Genomic DNA, 14,008 nt, shown 5'->3' with positions numbered 1-14,008 from the left:
AGCACAAATCAATAACAAAGCTTCTCTGAAGACTCTGGCTCTTTTTAAATAAACAGAACCAAATCTGCTGTCATCAAGTAACTTATTTGTCAGTATCAGTAATGCAGTTATTTTGGGGGAAAATGTGATAATTGCGTGGCTGGCTAATTTAAGGTTAGCCCCTACATTTTTTTCCTTGCGCTCCTAAAATTTTCAGTTGGGCTGCAGTGCTCCCTGTAAAAAAAGTTAGTCTGGAGCCCTGTAGGAATTTGTCTTGTGATATAAACGATAAAGCCTAGTTGATGACGTATTTCTGTGCGAGACCCATTCACAGCCACAACATTTAGTTTGGTTAAGTCTTTATTCAGACGTTCGTTAGATGTTATGTGCATGCACACTTTCAATTGTTTAATATGATTTATTGCCTGTTTCATACTGCATGCTAGTGCACACAGCACTGCTGCCTTTACATCCAGTACAGAAATGTGAGTTCGTATTACGTTATTTTAAATATGAGTGTATTCCAGGGTAGATTATATAATTTTATTATTTCTGTGCTCTTTTTGTAGTGCGAGTTAGGACAGATAATCAAGCTTATATGTTCCTATGAGAGAAGAAGGAGTTCAGTAGAGAGTGACTGACAGCAGTACCACAACAGTGTTGAATGTAGTTATATTTATATAGTTTCCATGATATATATCCATAGATATATCGTGATATAGTTTTGAGGCCATATTGCCCACCCCTAAATGCAGCTAATTTTTTCCATACAAATGTTCATATTGCTCACTACTTATTTTTGCTCTGTTGTTTTCAGGTCGACAGCGGTACAGTCTTTTTCCTTTTCCTGTTCCTTCCGGGATCTTTTGGTAGAGGAGGAGCGGCGTGGGAAACCCTCTTCAGTTTCCCCAGTGGCTGCTGCTGGACCTGCCATCTGTGCCAAAAGAGTGACGTTTAAATGTGCCGAGACCAGCAACCCAGAGAAAACATCAAGGTGAGAAACACATTGTTTTCTATGTAGTTGTTGGCACATAATCTCATAATGCCACGAGTGTTTATAATGGAGTGGTGTTATCCACTAAAATAAAAGTGGTTACTTCATAGTTTATTCTAATTGACTATTTGCACGGTTACTTTCTGATTTTCGATATGCCAGCTCAGGCATTTCTGGTGAACTGACAGCTATACTGTAGATTTGAAGTGATGGTTGATTTGAGAATTCTCGAGGAGAAACACTGAAAAATGCAGCAGAGCTCTACTGTTCTCCCCTCATGCCACTGAAACTTAATGTCTTTTCATTTCATTTTACGTTTAAACAGAGGTGGGTAGTAACGTGCAACATTTACTTAGTTACATTTACAATGAGTAACATTTTGGAAAATATAAAAGTGGGTACTTTTATTCTTACTGGAGTATATTTCTAATAATACTGTGTATGTATTATACTGTGTATAAAAATCCTTCTTTTTAAAATATGCATTATAAAATGCTTCGTTTATTTCAAGGTTGTAGTCTCTTTTTACGGGAATTCCCGAGATTGATTCTTCTGAGTCGATTCTTTTGAAAGCATTAATTGAACAATGGGCAAAACCGTCTGAATAGGTTCACAAATCGGTTCAAATGATTTGTTCAGTTCGCAGCTAGATCTGAACATGTCTAAAGTGGCAGGTTACTCACTCCTCGGAAACTTAAAGGTGCCATAGAATGGACTGTATTTACCTAGGCATAGATGAATAATAAGAGGTCTGTACATGGAAATGACATATCGTGAGCCTCAAACACTAATGTTTCCTCCTTCTTGTGTAAATCGTGTGCATGCAAAAGACAACTGAAAAAGAGGCCAATCCAAACATAACACTGACTGTGACGTTACAGTCGGGATGTACACCCCCAACGTTGCATATACCCGCCCATGTTCTAGGCCAGCCGGACGTGCACAGCCGAATCATCAGAAGTTCTACAGGTATTGGGAGTAGGGTTTGGCGATGTCTACCAAATTGGCATCGGACGATGTCTACAGTGAAACCTCGCGATGGATGATGACATCGTTGTCTTTAAACAAGCCTCAACGTTATGAAGTGAGGCGCGTCTAAGCATGAGCTGCGCAGAGACACGTCTTCTTTATACAGCACGGGCTGGGCAGTTATCAAGTCAGGCGTGTGTCATCTGTACAGTGCAAGCTTCTCAGTTATAAACTGTTGCTCGTCTTCTTTATACAACGCAAGCTGCACAGACACGCATCTTCTTTATACAGTTATAAAGTCAGGGGGGTCTGTGCAGTTACGGACACTTAATAAAGCCACATACCTTCTGTAGATATCAGAGAACAATTTAACATATTGTATCAATGAATTCTTTGGCACCTTTAAGAACATAGAACACAAAGTGCGTTGTATGAAGTGGATATGAGTCTATATTTATCAAACCAAAACGTACTCGGTTACTAACGTAACCTCGGTTCCCTGAGATACGGGAACGAGTACTGCGTAGCAGGACACAATGGGGAAAACTCATTTTTCTCCGATGACTGAAGCTTTACAATAACGCAGTGAATACTGCACGGCCATTGGTGCTTGCAAAGTAAAACTTTGAGCCAATGGCAGCGAAGCTGCACGGACCTATGGCAATGGTGCCCGCCAAAATGGGCGGGGCTTATGGCTATATAAGCAGACACATCACCGTAGGGTCCTCAGGTTACTTCGACTGAAGCGACGACCATATGCAGCTTGTAAGCACGGCCAGGAACGAAGTACTCGTTCCCGTATCTCAGGGAACCGAGGTTACGTTAGTAACCGAGTACGTTCCCTATCGATACTTCACTCGTACTGCGTAGCAGGACGCTATGGGGAACCAGTATAATCCCGCCGTGCTACAAGTGGAACGAAAACATCATATAATCCCGAAGCCGTGGCTCGAGGATAGGTATGAGGCAGGGAATCCTGTGGAAGGCGGAAAAGCCAAGCTAATAGGTGGCCTAATCCGGTTAATCGTCCCAGTAGTGTGCTAGGTGCTGGTGTGGTTGAGGGCAACCCCAGCCCAGCAGTAGTCTTAAGCAGAAAGGACCCGGGCCTGTAAGGCCGGAACGTCCAGACTGTAGAATCTGGTAAATGTGGAAGGCGAAGCCCAGCAGGCCGCCGCACAAATATCTGCTATGGAGACTCCGCTAGACCATGCCCAGGAAGAGGCGACACCTCTAGTAGAATGGGCTCTAACTCCCGTGGGGCATAGAAGGCCCAAGGAAGAGTATGCCAGCGCGATAGTCTATGCTTCGTGACCGGAGACCCTCTGGTGTGGTTGCCAAAGCAGACAAAAAGCTGTTCCGACCGCCTGAATGGGGCGGAACGCTCAATGTAGATCTTAAGCGCTCTGACTGGACAGAGCAGATTCAGCTCCGGATCCTGCTCGGAGGAGGGGAGCGCGGAGAGTGTCACTACCTGTGCTCTAAATGGAGTAGAGAGCACCTTAGGTACGTAACCATGTCTAGGTTTGAGGACTACCTTAGAGTTGTCAGGCCCAAACTCAAGACAGGAGGGGCTCACAGAGAGCACCTGTAGATCGCCCACACGTTTTACCGATGCTAATGCTAGCAGCAGAGCGGTTTTAAGCGTTAAGGGACGGAGGTCCGCAGACTGCAGAGGCTCGAAGGAAGTGCCCTTAAGAGCTCTCAACACCGTGGGCAGATCCCATATGGGAACGGTGAGGGGGCGAGGAGGGCGTAGCCGCCTGGAACCCTTCAAGAAACGAATGACCAAGTCATTCTTTCCCACTCCTTGGCCCGCTATGGGGGCATGAGAAGCTGCAATTGCTGCCACATAGACCTTGAGCGTGGAAGGGGAGCGGCCCTTATCCAACAGCTCTTGCAGGAAGGACAGAATTAGTGATATGTCACAGGATTCTGGGTCTGCGCCGCGGGTTGTACACCAGGTGGAGAAGACAGACCACTTGAGGTTATAGAGTTGTCTAGTAGACGGAGCTCTAGCCTGTGATATTGTATTCATGACACTCTCGGGGAGGACCGTAGGCTCCCGTCGAGAGGCCAAAGGTGCAGAGCCCACAGCTCTGGCTGGGGGTGCCAAATCGTGTTGCCTGCCTGAGAGAGGAGGTCCCGTCTCAGGGGAATAGGCCACGGGGCTGCTACGAGCAGCTGAGACAGTTGTGCAACCCAGGGCTGGTTCTTCCAGAGTGGGGCTACGAACAGCACCTTGTGCGCCTGTTCTCTGATCCCCCTGATCGTCTGTGGTATGAGAGCGATCGGGGGGAAGGCATAGAGGAGCCGGTTGGGCCAGTTGTGGGCCAAGGCATCCCTGTCCTTCGAAAAATAGGTTGGGCAATGAGTGTTGTCTTTTGAGGCAAAAAGGTCGATTTCTGCCTTGCCGAAGACTTCCCAAATTTTCTGAACCGACTTGGGGTGGAGCGTCCATTCCTCTGAAGGGACTTTGCTCCGAGATACCATATCTGCTCCCTAGTTCAGTCTGCCTGGCACATGAGTTGCCCTTAGTGAGCGCAGATTGCACTGAGCCCATTCCAAGAGGCAAAGTACCAGGGAGAAAAGGCGTCTTGAGGAGAGGCCTCCCTGGTGATTTATGTAGGACACCACTGTCATGCTGTCTGATCAGACTAAGAAGTGGCGGTCCCGTAAGACCGGCAGGAAGTGGCGAAGAGCCAGCCATACTGCCTGCATTTCTAGGCAGTTGATGTGCAAGCCCTTTTCCTGAATCAACCAGTGGCCGAAGGCCAGTGTGCCATCGCACAGAGCCCCCCAACCCGTTTTGGAGGCGTCTGTTGTGACCAACTTTCGTCTACATGTGGTGCCCAGGGGCACACCCTGCTCCAACCAAAGAAGATCCCTCCATGGGGCTAGAGCTGTTACACAGACCTGATCCACCCAGATGCGTAGGCGTCCGAGACGCCAAGCGTGAGGCGGAACTCTCGGTTTCAGCCAGTACTGCAGAGGAGGACGCATCCGAAGAACGCCCAACTGCAGTACTTGAGACGACGCGGAGGCCATGAGACCCAGCATCTTCTGAAACGCCTTGAGGGGGCGTGACGCTCCAGGCGTAAAAGAGGCCGCGAGCTGCTGAATGGCTAGGGCACGGTCTGGCGTGATTCTGGCCGTCAGATGGTTCGAATCGAAAACCGCCCCCAGGAACGAAATCCGTTGGCTGGGGGACAGAGCGCTTTTGGCAAGGTTGATTCTGAGCCCCAGGCATTCGAGGTGACTGAAGAGGAGGGACCTGTGGGACCTTAGCTCTTCCTCTGACTGTGCTAGAACAAGCCAGTCGTCGAGATAGTTCAGAATGCGGATTCCCGTCTGCCTGAGAGGGGATAGAGCCGCATCCATGCAGTTCGTGAAAGTGCGGGGAGCTAGAGACAGTCCAAATGGAAGGACCATGTATTGATATGCAACCCCTTCGTAGGCGAATCTCAAGAATCGTCTGTGATGGGGGGCTATCTGGATGTGGAAGTATGCGTCTTTCAGATCCAGGGAGAAGAACCAGTCCCCTGGGTATATCTGCGAGAGGATCTGTTTCAGTGTAATCATTCTGAAACGCCGTTTCATAAGGGCGCGGTTCAGATGTCTGATATCGAGGATGGGGTGGAGACCGCCATCCTTTTTGGGTACGAGGAAGTAGCGGCTGTAGAAGCCCGACTCGGTTTGATCTGGAGGAACCGGTTCTATGGCTCCTTTGTCCAGTAAGTTCACCTACTCCGTGCGCAGAACGTGTGAATTCGCGCTCTTGACTCGGGTGGTGATCATCCTGCGGAAAGGCGGGGGTCTGCGAGCGAACTGGAGTGAATATCCTTGAGATATTATTCCCATTACCCAATCCGATATCCCGGGGATGGCCCGCCAGGCCTCGGCCCGTATGGCAAGGGGTTGAATGCATTGGGGAGGTATGCCGCCTTTCGGGGGCTTGACTCCTGAGGAGAGTGGAAGAGGAAGGTTGCTCTTTTTCTGACAATGTTTGTGTTTTATATAAGTGCCCGCTATAACAGCGGTGGGTTGTGCGGGCGTTAGAACAGACCCGGTATTCACATTTTGGAACAAAAACACATTTTCGCCGGCACCTGGAACAGAACGGGGTGTTTGGGCGAACAAAAGAGCCTTCTTTGAAGGAGGTCCAGCCACAGCGAGACACGGTCCCTTCCTCTTCCTTTCCTCGGTCTCAGGATGGTGCCTGAGGCGCAGGGTCCAGCGTGATCTTTGGCCGGGGTCCTGACGCTGAGGGTGGGGGAAACGTCTCCCGGAGCGAGATCGTTGACGCGTCTCAGCTCCTGTTACCTTCTGGGCAGTGGGGGGCGTGGCCTTCACCGGCTGCTGAGTTGGTGCTGGCTTGGGGCGAGCCGACGCAGGTCTGGACCCGGGTCTCTTGGGCAGGAAGTGCTTCATGGCCTGCGAAGATTTCTGCGCTGCGGTGAAGCGTTCCGCAAAACCCTCCACTGCTGGTCCGAAGAGGCCGGCAGCGGATATTGGAGCATCGAGGAAGGGGACCTTGTCTGCTTCCTTGATCTCTGTGAGCGTCAGCCACAGATTGCGCTCGAGCACCACGAGACTGGGCATTGATCTGCCTATCGCCTGGGCCGTGGCCTTGGTGGCGCGTAGGGCGAGATCTGTCGCGCTCCGCAGCTCTTTGAAGGGCGCGATATCTGTACCGGACCCGTCCATGCCCTGGAGGAGTTTGGCCTGGTACACTTGAAGCACTGCCATGGAGTGCAGTGCTGAAGCCGCTTGGCCGGTGGACGAGAATGCGCGTCCAGCGAGGGCCGAGGTGGTTTTGCAGGGCTTAGAGGGATGGGCCGCTTTTGCCATCCAACCGATGGCCGAGGGCGGACACAGATGTGAGGCCACCGACTCATCCAGGGGAGGCAGCTTCTCATATCCTTTTTCTTCCGCGCCGTCAACCGAGGTGAGAGCGGAGGAAGAAGAGGGTCATAGATGGGCTGAGTAGGGAGCGCGCCATGACCTGGTGAGTTCATCATGAACCTCCGGGAAGAACGGTGAAGTTCGCTGACGAGGGGCTTGGCGGCGCCCCGGCAGGAACCATTTGTCCAGGCGGCTGCGAGTGGGTTCCTCCGGAGAGGACCACTCTAAGCCCAGCTCCTCCACAGCCTTAGTAAGGACCCGAAAAAGCTCGGAATCCAGACCCGGCGCGGGTTCGCTGTGCTCTATAGATGGCAGGGGGGCGGGGTCGAAAACCGAGCCCGACAGCTCCTCCCCGTCTGAAGCCGCTAACGACATGCTGTCGTCTTCCTCGAATTCGCTTCCGCCAAACGAGACCATGGCGGACGCTGGTCGGCCTGGGAAAAACGAACCAGTGAATTTTCTCTCTGTGGAGAAGTTGAGGCACGCCGAGGGGACGTGAGCTCGCGCTTCCCCGAGCGCTTAGTTCCTCTACCCCGCTGCTTCATCTCCGTAGACTGAAGCGGGAAGGGATCGAGAAGCAGATTCGCTCTCTGAGAAGAAAGCTATCTGCGAGCGCAGAGAGGAGAGACTCATGCTCTCGCAATGAGGGCATTCCGTCTGTCTGAGTGCGTCTTGAGCATGGGAAACTCCCAAGCATGAGACGCACTCGCCGTGACCATCAGCGGCGTGCAGGGATATCCCACACGAATGACAGTGACGGCGTGGCATTTGCAACAACGGCGCAGGAAATTTGCTCATGGAAAATTAGCTTTTTTAGAGCTTGCCGGATGGCGGCAGGGAACAGGAACCGGCGCTGCTGAGACCAGCGAATCGCTGAGCAGAGAGGTCCAGTCCGCTGCAGTGCTTTTTCCGACGGCGAAGCTATCAGTCCGAGTAGCGAGGTAGAAGTCGTCGCTGAAGGAGAAGAAATCTGAGGACCCTACGGTAATGTGTCTGCTTATATAGCCATAAGCCCCTCCCATTTTGGCGGGCACCATCGCCATAGGTCCGTGCAGCTTCGCTGCCATTGGCTCAATGTTTTACTTTGCAAGCACCAATGGCCGTGCAGTATTCACTGCGTTATTGTAAAGCTTCAGTCATCGGAGAAAAAGGAGTTTTCCCCATAGCGTCCTGCTACGCAGTACGAGTGAAGTATCGATAGGGAACTGCAAATACGTCATATTGTTTGCCAGCAATGATAAATGCCCGCCACATGCGGGACCTGTACGTCAGACAGAGCAACATGCGCGCGACCTGTTAGACACAGAGACGCGGGCTTGCATGCAGAAATATACATTTGAAGAACAGAAGGAAGAAAACTTGTTGATGGACGTGTAGTTCACCATTTACTGTACTGTATGTTTACAAGTAAGAGCTTTTCACAACACACACATGACACATGAGAAAACATAAGTTTTGTCTAAAATCAGTTTGTATTTCATATAAGAGAGCACTGCAGATGTTGTACAGTGGCTTGCAAAAGTATTCAACCCCCTTCATTTTATTCACATTTTGTTATGCTGCTGCCTTATCTTAAACTACTTTAAATGATTATTTTTTTTCATTAATCTACACTCCATGCACAATAATGACAAAACAAAAAACAGATTTTTGACAGCTTTGCAGATTTATTAAAAATAAAAAACAAAAATAAGTACATTGCATAATTATTCACACCCTTTTCTGGGACACTTGAAATTTTGCTCAGAAGCATTAGTTTTGCTTGTTAATGTTTATACACTTCGAGTGGAGTTAACCTGTGCCAAATTCAATTGAATAAGTATGATAAGTATGCAAAGCTGTCAAAAATCAGTTTTTTGTTTTGTTTTGTCTATATTACGGGTAGGGATGCACCGATACCAGTATCGGGTATCGGCCCGATACCAATCTCATGTACTCGTACTCGTAATGACACACTGATACCAAAGACCGATACCTCACATGACATACATAGAGCCCTATGATTTCCGCAATGCGGAAAACGCGGACGGAATAGAGGAATCCAGGCATAAAAACAGAATTTGCTGTACGACACGGAATCTGGCAAATGTATTATTTCCTAACAAGAAATTAGTGCTGAAAAGCTAACAGCTAACAAAATATTCAGATACTGTTTAAATATGTATTCTGCTTGTTTTGTGTGACTGTGTGTGAAAGAGTGTTGCGGTTGCGTGTACTGAACCTGAACGCATTGTGCTTGTGATAGTGGTGGGCGGATCGATCCTGAAGTATCGATACTTTCGATACTGAGGTTGTATCGAAAAGGATCGATCCTAACATAAAAATATCGATACTAATGTGTTTTTAGTTTATACTACTGATTTTATTTATTTACTAATGTAGCTAATAATTGTATAATGAAGAAAAACTATTTCCCATACACCTAGTTTTGCACACGTTGCTCCTCCCTGCCCTGCTGTGTTTTGTAGTCCGCTATCATGTGACTCAGTAGCGCCAAGCGCAAGCACGCAGACGCTGCTGCAGCCAGCGAAAAGAAGAGGAGCATCGTGTGGAGTTTTATCACCTCGGTGAATAAAAACACTGCGAACTGCGATGTATGGCAGTGGGCCTTTGGGGGTAAAAAGCCAAAGATTGTAAGTACTTTATTATTTAAGCACTTTATTTACTTTGTGTCTCGAACAATTGTGTGCACTTTGTTTATAAATTCACTTAAAAAAGTGTAATGAAAGGGAAACATGTTAATTTGTTCTATTATTTTGTCTAAACATAACACTGAACAAAAACGGAAAAGCAGTTTTAAAATCTTTGTTCTTGAGTAATAATTTTGTCCACTTTGGTTTTTTTAAAGCTAGAGAAGTAGTACTGGGATAACGAGAAATTGTGTTGTTATATATTGTTTTTCTGTTCTGTTAATCTGTTATTGTTACTATTTCCAGTAATAATTTGGTGCAAAGTTCATGTTTGCAAATTCGATTACAGGAATAAATAACTAAATAAATAGATTTATTTGGTTTAAATGATGTCCAGTGTTTTAACATCTACATGATTAATTAGCCTACAGGCACATTAAGAGCACAAATCACAAAATATTTTAGTGGTCATGAAAATGTATTCAGATTTAGCATATTAATGATGCATTCATCTGATAAATCGTGACATTTCATCTACAGGAAAGTAAATGTAAGTTCAAGTAAATGCTTTTTAAAAGTAAAAAGTATTGGTATCGGATCAATACTAAATTTTACAGTATCGCCCACCACTAGCTTGTGAAGCTTTCAGCGCTAGTGTTTCACTGCACGAGGACACGAACACATAACAAACACCATTTGCGGCGATCCGTCAAAATAAAAGTCCGGTTAACATAAACGAACACTCTTTGCGGCGTCCCGTCAAAATAAAAGTCCGGTTTACTTGAACAAGTTATAATACACTCACATTTTACCACACCACCCCCCTTGAATTTTTTATAATTCAACCACAGAGTATATTGTTTACTTTAGCAAACTGAAGTAAATGTGCTAGTAAAATTGTGCTACTTATCATAAAAAATTGAACTTAATTTAAAAATAGTACTTACATTTAAGTAGACCTAAAAACAAAAGAAAAAAAAATGTACCAGTAAGATACTGGTTTATTAACATAATTGTACACTATACATGCATTGGTTATAGGTATCTGTATCGGCGAGTACCAGAAAAAAGTATCGGTACTCGTACTCTGTCTTTAAAAAATGGTATCGGTGTATCCCTAATTACGGGAGTCTCTAATCTCATATCAAAAAGCTGTTAAAGCTGCGAAGTCGAATTACTTTGCGGAGATTATTGCCAAAAATTCAAATAATTCGAGAATTCTTTTTAATATCTTAAACTCGGTTTTTAACGGATAACTGTTTTATGGATTCTCCTTTGTGTGATTTTTTTTTAGTTTTTTTAAGGACAAAATAGCAGTGATTAGACAGGCGATAGTACCTGCTTCTCGGGATCCTGCAGATTTGTTGCTGGCCACCAGATTCTTAAATTCCTGGGAGCCTATTACTATGTCTGAGCTAGCTGATATAGTCACCAATCTGAAGTCTTCTTCCTCATCCTTAGATATGGTCCCTACTCACTTCCTGAAACAGGCGCTTGACAGTCTGGGGGCGTGGATTTTGTGTATCATTAACAAAAGCCTTCTTTCTGGGGCGTTCCCTGCCTCCTGTAAGCACGCTATAGTGAGACCTATTTTGAAGAGACCTAATTTGGATTCCACTGTGTTTGCAAATTTTAGACCGATTTACGTATATTTTACCCCTCTATAGCTAAGATTCTTGAGAAAACAGTGCTATTGCAATTACAGAATTTTCTCGATTCTAATATGATTCTTGATATTTTTCAATCGGGTTTTCGATCTGAACACAGTACGGAATCTGCACTACTTAGAGTTGTAAACGACATCTTGCTACAGACTCTGGCGACTCTGTTATTCTAATGCCCCTGACCTGAGTGCAGCGTTTGACACAGTTGATCATGCCATTCTACTGTCACGTCTTGAGCATTATGTGGGCATATGTGGAAATGCCCTCAGCTGGTTGAAATCTTTTTTGACTGACAGGTCCTTTTCAGTAGGCATTGGAAGCTCTGTTTCTTCAACAGCTTCCCTTTCCTGTGGGGTGCCTCAAGGTTCCGTTTTGTCTCCTACGTTGTTCTCGTTATATATGTTACCCCTGGGTTCGATTTTTAGAAGGCATGGAGTATCTTTTCATTTATATGCCGATGACACCCAAATTTATTTGCCGTTTAAGCACACGGATAAGAAGGGCTTGGATAACTTACATGCCTGTCTAAATGATTTAAATTCTTGGATGGCCTCAAATTTCCTCCACCTCAATGCTAGTAAAACTGAAGCCATTGTGTTTGAACCCGTTGCAGTGAAATCAAAAAGCATTAGCAATCTTGGTGACCTTTATTTGTCTATTAAACCTACTGTGAAAAGCCTAGGAGTTACTCTGGATTCGGCATTGAAGTTTGATAAGCATATCAATACAGTGGTTAAATCCAGTTTTTTTCATCTGAAACTGCTAGCGAGAGTTAAATCTTTTCTGTCCCCCAAAGACCTGGAGAGAGTCACACACGCTTTTGTTTCATCTCGGCTGGACTACTGTAACTCCTTATATGCCGGTATCTCTGTCATCTTTTACTAGGCTTCAAATGGTGCAAATTGCAGCAGCCAGATTTTTAAAAGGAGGCCGAAAATTTCAACATATTACCCCTATATTAATCGCTCTTAACTGGTTGCCGATTCGTCTGAGAGTTGATTTTAAGATATTGTTGTTTGTTTTTAATTCTTTGAATGGTCTTGCTCCCTCTTACCTGGTTGAACTAGTGAATTGGAACACCTCGGGCAGGTGTCTGATGTCTTCTGATAACCATACACTGGTTCAGCCACGGACTCGCCTTAAATCTAGAGGCGACCGGGCATTCGCTGTGATTGGTCCCAGGCTCTGGAATTCGCTGCCGTCCTATTTGAGATTGCTGTCATTTGCTGTTATTTAAATTGAAGCTAAAGGTCTATCTGTTGTCCCGTGCTTTTAACACTTAGTTATTTGTTTTATCTGTTTTTTTCCCTTTATTTTCTTGGAGTGTTGTTTTAGATTGTGTAAAGCACTGTGGTCAACTTTTGTTGTGTTTATGTGTGCTATATAAACAATAAACTGAAACTGAAACTAATTAATGTATGATCAAAAAACTTAAAAACACATTCTATGGGATTGACAGTCCTAAATGATTGTGTTAATGAGATTTTTTAAAGCCTTTTTATATAAAAAGTAAAATTTTGTTAAACTGTCAGTAATAGTTTTGAAATTAATGTTCTTAAGCATGTCATACCTTTGTTTTTAACAAATGAAAAAGAAATTTGTTGATATGAATGTTTTTAAGAAAATCATGTTTGACATCTTGAAACCAAAATTTCATGATAATCACCCAGTTAAAGTAGCACTATGGGATCTTTTTGATGATCTATTGACAGAAATGCAATGTAATATACAAAACGATGTCTTCATATGTGTATAAAGACCTTACATAATTAATAGTTATGTTTTTATTACCTTAGAATAAACTATTTCTATGTACATACAGAGCGGGCCTACATACTGTACATTGATTCGCCGCCATGTTTTGTTCCGTAGCCCTAAACGGACAAACAACTCTACAAAGTGCGTTTCCTCTCCCTCTACCCTGCGCTATGTAGTCCGGTTGTCCCTGACTTTACAAAGGGGGAAAAACGTCTACTAACTTACTCTTAACTGCTATCTTGCAGTCAGATCAAACGCCTTTAACAGCGTTGCTATTTACTGTTAGCTAGCTCTGCCCGCAAACGTGCTGTGCAATGCAAGCATGAAATGCTTAGCTTTATCATAGCTTAGGCCATGCAAATAATAATGCAAATGAATAAAATAAGCAAGGCCGGACTTACCATTGGCCTTGACTGGGCTCCAGCCCGGGGGGCCCGCCTGCTCTCGTTCATTTGATTTGTTTAGTTATATGCCAGTCATTTTATTTTTCATTTAAACTTTGTGCATTGGCCTACCAAGGTTCAATAACACTGCCTTATGTAAGGAATGATGTCGATTAATTGGCTAAACGTTCCGTCAGTCATGTTGGCGTTTCCTGATTGGTCATTTGTGGATTCTATCCGTCATGTTTACCTCAGTTGAAACCTGTCTGCTCATTAAGACGCTTGTTCTAATGGCTGACAAGCGCAATCGCAGTGCCGCGCTTAAAGAAAACCAAAAACTGAGAGACAAGAACGCGAAAGAACAGCATTTAGGAAATAATGATTTTTTACACCCATGGCACCACACCTTGATCTTTAGGCAGAGAATCCACAGCATACCTGGCACCATCTCCCGCCAGGCCGCCACCCTCCGGTTTTATTTCAGGTATTTCTCCTTTGAAACTCGCGGACCGACGTGAGCCGGAACGCGTTCACGGGGTGGCACTGTGGCTTGAGCCGCTGCCCATTTGCCCTCACAGGCTGGCGCCCGTCTTTGGTAGGCGAAGTAGAGTAGAGAGGATTCACATCCCCGCGAAAAACTTGCTCTTAATACACCGCTATATTATTCCACTCCGCGTTTTCCATTTGACGCTCGCTCCTCACAGTCTGTGTCCGCTCACTGAAGACGAC

At 45.6% G+C, this 14,008-nt stretch overlaps 1 protein-coding gene across 1 annotated transcript in view; it reads left to right on the top strand.

Moving 5' to 3' along the window:
• The window catches only part of ibtk (inhibitor of Bruton agammaglobulinemia tyrosine kinase), a gene marked incomplete at its 5' end in the record, with an annotated part of 38,947 nt that overhangs the window by 17,485 nt on the left and 7,454 nt on the right, over positions 1 to 14,008 (top strand). Inside the window, one exon of the mRNA XM_057339789.1 lies at positions 797 to 973. Within this exon, the coding sequence (XP_057195772.1) occupies positions 797 to 973 (177 nt within the window). The remainder of the gene's footprint in view (positions 1 to 796; positions 974 to 14,008) is intronic.

This window comes from Triplophysa rosa, linkage group LG8 (genome assembly GCF_024868665.1).
Source record: "Triplophysa rosa linkage group LG8, Trosa_1v2, whole genome shotgun sequence".
NCBI classification, from domain to species: domain Eukaryota; kingdom Metazoa; phylum Chordata; class Actinopteri; order Cypriniformes; family Nemacheilidae; genus Triplophysa; species Triplophysa rosa.
This window is presented reverse-complemented; position numbering and strand designations above follow the sequence as displayed.